Source organism: Cetorhinus maximus, chromosome 17 (assembly GCF_964194155.1).
Source record: "Cetorhinus maximus chromosome 17, sCetMax3.hap1.1, whole genome shotgun sequence".
Classification (NCBI taxonomy): domain Eukaryota; kingdom Metazoa; phylum Chordata; class Chondrichthyes; order Lamniformes; family Cetorhinidae; genus Cetorhinus; species Cetorhinus maximus.
This window is the reverse complement of record NC_135895.1, coordinates 16,816,089-16,821,345: the sequence shown is the minus strand read 5'-3', so window position 1 is coordinate 16,821,345 and position 5,257 is coordinate 16,816,089. Positions and strand designations below refer to the sequence as shown.

Genomic DNA, 5,257 nt, shown 5'->3' with positions numbered 1-5,257 from the left:
GCACCGTGGAATATCCCAGTTTTTTTTTAAATTCCTAATGCATTAATTTTAAAAGTTTGTTTTCTTTATTTTTTTTAAAAAAATCAATGCAACAGTAGCTTTGTGTAGCAAAGTTTGTAGCACGTGTTAGATTGTATTTTCATTTTAAAAAAAAAATTCTCTGATGCTTCAGAAGACAGCAAAAAAGAAACAGTTAGTGTGCACACACACACACACACACACGCACTGATTACAACGCTTCTGATTTTGAACAGCCTAATCGTAAACTCAATTAAAGTCCTGGCTGGGATGAAGACTCTCTCTTAGAATTGTAGCCCACCGCGATGGAAGGATCCAGCGGGTCTAGCTTTGGAATAGACACTATTTTGTCTAACAGTTCCAGCAGCCCGGTTCTGGGGAACGGTGATTTTCGGCACGGTGACAGCAGGACTTCAGATTTCAGAAACCAGGCCACCCCTTCCCCGAGCTCGGAGATAGACACGGTGGGGACCGCTCCCCCCCTATCGCCGATCTCCATGGAGCACCAGGAGCGGCATCTCGCTGCGGACAACCTTCATCAACATCAGCAGCAAAGTTTGCAGCAGCCCCAACAGCAGCAGCAGCAGCAACTGGCAGCCGGCAGCTCTGGCCCCAGGACTTCCACCTCCTCTTTTTTAATCAAAGACATTTTGGGCGATAGCAAACCGCTAGCAGCCTGCGCCCCTTACAGCACCAGCGTCTCTTCACCCCACACCCCCAAACCAGAGGCTGAACCCTTCAGGCAAAAGACGGAACCCGAAGAGATTAAAAACCGGGACAAGCTCGACAAACGAGATGACTCTCAGAGCGACAACATCAAGTGTAACGGTGAGTGTGCCCCGTCTCTTGTTCTGCCCCATCTTCCCTTCTGTGTCAGGCAGACGCGGTGTTGCTCGCTTTTTTGGTAACTCACAGTTTGGTGGTATATGCTGCAGACGGACTCACTCTGCACACTGGCAGCTTTAGGTGGCATGGCTGGCTGGGTGGGTGGGTAGGTGGGTAGGTGGAGAGGGGGGGAAATTGTCGGGGACAGTTCACGGCACATCGTGAGCAAAATCTGAGACCTTCGTTCGAATAACACTGGGGAGCTTCAGAGGGTACCTTGGTGGCTAATGATGCTTATTTGTTTCGTTCTGGGGTTTTTTAAACATTTGGTAGAGCGTCTCTGTCACCATTGTTTATCCCTGTTTCTGCCGAGAAACTGATAGGAGTAAATAGACAGCAGCGTGTGTGTGTGTGTATATATCTAGATGTATATATGCATCTATATATATATATATATATCCCAAGCCTTTGCAAAACTATTGACACCGGGCAGTAATTGCGAGCCCACAGAATCCGGGAAGTATTAAATTCGGTGCTCATATCCAGGGAAATACCAACGTGTGTTTGCAAAGACAGATCAGGCCTACCTACCTCTTATTCGCTAAACGTTTTGTGATCGTATCCTTTCGCTTTTATCCGTTGTAATTATGATATGGGAAGTAGAGAAATGCACCCGCGGTCACTCACCCAACATGGGGATTATTTAATGCAGAGAATTACACGGAATTATCAGCGGTTTATCAATTTTAGGGCTGCAGGTTTTGCTGATTTTTTTTTTCGGAGAGGGGGGAGTGTACGGAAATTGATATAATTGGCCCTTTCTCCACGAGATTTAATCTGCTAATAGTTTAGAATGGCTGCTGTAACGAGTACACAACCCAGGAAAACGTGCGATTAAGAGAATGATCTTTTTTTATTAAATTAAATACTTAATCTGCTTTACTAGAAGATGATCACTTGCCAAACACTCCTAATGATACTTTATCGCCATCAAACATCTTAGCCCTGTTGTAAATTGTGTGTAAATAAAGAAAACTGGTCTTTTTTTCTTATAATTCATTCAGTGATTACTATTAGCATAATAGAGGGAGAGAGAGAAAAAACAGAAGCAGAGTCTGGTCTGGCGATTTTTCTACCCGAACCTCCCCAGTGGGTCAATTAGAGAGATTATTGTTCTTCCTGCAGGGGAGATCATTGAGCACCACGAAAACTGGTACAAATAGAGATGGATTGACATATCGATTTCTCAGCATTTCAGTAAAAACTCAAAGTTGACAAATAGTATCCGGAAATCTTTAACGCTGTCACCAGCAAAGCGCGTAAGATTCTAGAGACATCAAATCAGTTACAAGTCCAGCTCTTATCATATGAAGGCCGTTGGTTTAGAGTATAATTACATATATATATGTATATATATATATACTGCATTTTAAATACACAGGCATTTTGAATAATTAATAGATATGAAATCAGTATCAAATGTTGCTTTACAAATGCTATTAATTGAAACGGTATTAAAGGCACACAAATGGCTGTTTTGCACATGCAAATGATATGCAAAAATTGTGCAGGGAAATGGAACTTGTTCTCAATCAGGGTTGCACAGGATGCTCCCCCAAAGTAACATTTGTGTCCTGCTACCGGGCATGTGGGATTCACGCGCTGCGGTTCTGTCTCGTGCTAGGGACAAAAGAGGAAGGCGACCGCGAAATAACAAGTAGCCGGGAAAGCCCGCCCGTCCGGGCGAAGAAGCCTCGGAAGGCGAGGACGGCCTTCTCCGACCATCAGCTCAACCAGCTGGAGCGCAGCTTCGAGCGTCAGAAGTACCTGAGTGTCCAAGACCGCATGGACTTGGCTGCGGCTCTCAACCTGACAGACACCCAGGTCAAAACCTGGTATCAGAACAGGAGGTACGTGAGGCGCCCTGATCCCAGTCACTCTCTCAGCAACCCCCCCGGCAAATCTGTGCACGGCAGCAGCGATGCCCTGGGTGCAATCGGCGAACGCCCGCGCCGTCCGTGTATTTCTATAAACTTGTTACATACAGATGGCACACACTCTGCCAAAGGATTTCTTTCACCCTCAACCTGAATAGTGTGCACTGTCACAGCAATGTTCACTATTGACAACTGGAGAGTTGCACGGGCACTGGGTAGCTATTGTGCACAAAACACACTCACACACACAAAAACTGAGGAGGATTTCTTTTTGCAAAGGGAATGGGGGTTGTAATGGTCACCTATAACTGAAGGAGACCATGAACAGTTCCAAGATTTTTCCATTCAGTTCCCGTCCGCTTCAAACTTTTCAGAATCTCCATTAAACGCAGCCGCCGATAAAGTCCAATTCTCCTGCTTTAAAATTGATCGTTGGTTTTTAATTTTGAAATGATCTTATTGGATGCATTTTATATATTTTTTACAGAGCAGTGGGAGACAGTTTCGACTGGGGTTTACCACCGCAGTTTTTTTTTGTGTGTGTGCGGTCTGATTTGTGTTCTAGACGCTGTTGGCTTTTTTAAAAAAAATAGTTTAATTTTGAAATGTTCTCAAATTGAACTTCAAATGCCTAATATTTCCGGCTACCGCAGAGAAACAAAAGGCGGGTGGGGGGTGGGGGGGGAGGTTTTTTTTGACCGAAGGCAGTGAAGCTTCAGTTAAAAGACAACCGCAAACTCCAAAGATCTTTATCCACCTTTGCCCACGGAAAACGGATGCGAAATTTTTGCATTCAGCAGCGTTGAAGGTAACTGGAGTTGCAAATGGGCGTCCAGTTGCCATCGATGCCACAGTTTTTCTGTCTCATTACATACAGTTCCCAACCATGCTAAATCTGTCAGCAAACATTAACATCAGCAGTCCCCAAATCCAAACAGGGTTTAGTGCATTGTACTTTTTTGTTTTTTTAAAAAAAAGAAACCCTTTAGCATTTTATTCCGTTTCGTTTTTATTAATTGCGTTGCGAGGCGGGCTTGCGGTCTGCAAACATTTATCCTCCTCTCTATTTGTATCTGAGCTATAATGTAGTTCCATCTCATAGACTGTAACCTGCAGTAACATTTTATAATTCTCCTGTACTAATTTGGCTTGTAATAAATTAAAAGTGTCAAACCGCTCAAAATAGATTAAATGCTAAGAACGACTTGTGAATTGCGAATATCTGTGCATGTTATATATATATATATATATATGTGCGTGTGTGTGTGCACCAAATTGTTGTTAAGGATAATTTAAAATATTCAGGACCATTCTAATTATACAATCGATCGACTGCTTCGATTCTGTACAAATATATTTGAAAACTCCAAATAAATTCCATTGCTGGAGATTTAGTTTAGTCTCTTGTATCTTCCTTCATCTCACCTAGGGATTATTTGTACTGTGCGATTCCGCAGCTTCTCCTCCAACTAATACATGTGTCTATATATTTTTTTTCTGTATTATTTCTGCACTATTTCAGGACCAAGTGGAAAAGGCAAACTGCTGTCGGGCTGGAGCTACTGGCCGAAGCCGGAAATTATTCCGCTTTGCAGAGAATGTTCCCATCTCCCTATTTCTACCACCCGAGCCTGCTGACTAACATGGACACGACGACAGCGGCGGCGGCCATGTACATGTACCGGACTCCACCGCCTCACCCCGGACTGCAGCGGCCGCTCGTCCCGAGGGTCCTCATCCACGGGCTGGGCCCGGCCGGACAGCCAGCGCTCAATCCCCTGCCCAACCCTATCCCCGGAACACCACACCCCCGGTGAAAAGACAAGAGGGTGGGGTGGGGAAAGGTGGGGTGGTGGTTGGGGTGGGATGGGGGGTGGTGGGTGGAAAAAGGGAGGGAAGAGGAGGTGGGTGAAAACACACAAAAAAAAACCAGACTGGAGAACAACAAAAGCCGCTATGAAGGACATAGAACGGACTCGGCTGTAATGTAAGAGGACAAAAAAAAAGGAAAAAAAATAAGGTGGATGGTAATGGATTTGAAAACTTTGCACTGATTTCTGATGGACCTTTATATCTGAACGTGGCATGCACCAGAATAGTAAGAAGTGTACATTTCGAGGACTGGGTGATTTATGCGTATTTATTGTTTGTCGTCACACAATCCCGGGTTGAAAGTATATAAACATTAGTACAGTACATACAGAATTTTTTTTTCGCTCTCATTTTCATGCAGTCTTTTCAATCAAATAAATACTTAGATCAAGTAAACTAGTGCTTTATTTTGTAGTTTGCTTCCTGTCTTTTAAGATACGCGTAAAAAAACAAAGGCATTTAAATAGGAGAATGCATTTTAATAACACATGTCTTAATTATTTATGGAAAAGTGTTGGGAAATGAAAGGATGTAATTGGGGCTGCTGGCGAGATTTGATTTTTTTTTTATTAAGGAGAGGCAGCGCCAAGTGGAAAGGGTCCAGC

General features: G+C 43.7%; 1 protein-coding gene across 1 annotated transcript; it reads left to right on the top strand.

Annotated features, from left to right (window-relative positions):
• Positions 1–207: 207 nt before the first annotated feature.
• Positions 208–5,045, top strand: barhl2 (BarH-like homeobox 2). The gene is made up of 3 exons (XM_078561808.1): positions 208–846; positions 2,528–2,753; positions 4,303–5,045. The coding sequence occupies exons 1-3, from the start codon at positions 324–326 to the stop codon at positions 4,595–4,597; spliced, it is 1,044 nt and encodes a 347-aa protein (XP_078417934.1). The 5' UTR covers positions 208–323; the 3' UTR covers positions 4,598–5,045.
• The last annotated feature ends 212 nt before the right edge of the window (positions 5,046–5,257 follow it).

What these genes read in the sequence shown, in the direction of transcription:
- barhl2 (XM_078561808.1), top strand. Translation starts at nt 324, where the DNA reads ATGGAAGGATCCAGCGGGTCTAGCTTTGGAATAGACACTATTTTGTCT. An exon ending in CGACAACATCAAGTGTAACG is followed by an intron (nt 847 to 2,527) that starts GTGAGTGTGCCC and finishes GTCTCGTGCTAG; the next exon opens with GGACAAAAGAGGAAGGCGAC. An exon ending in ACCTGGTATCAGAACAGGAG is followed by an intron (nt 2,754 to 4,302) that starts GTACGTGAGGCG and finishes GCACTATTTCAG; the next exon opens with GACCAAGTGGAAAAGGCAAA.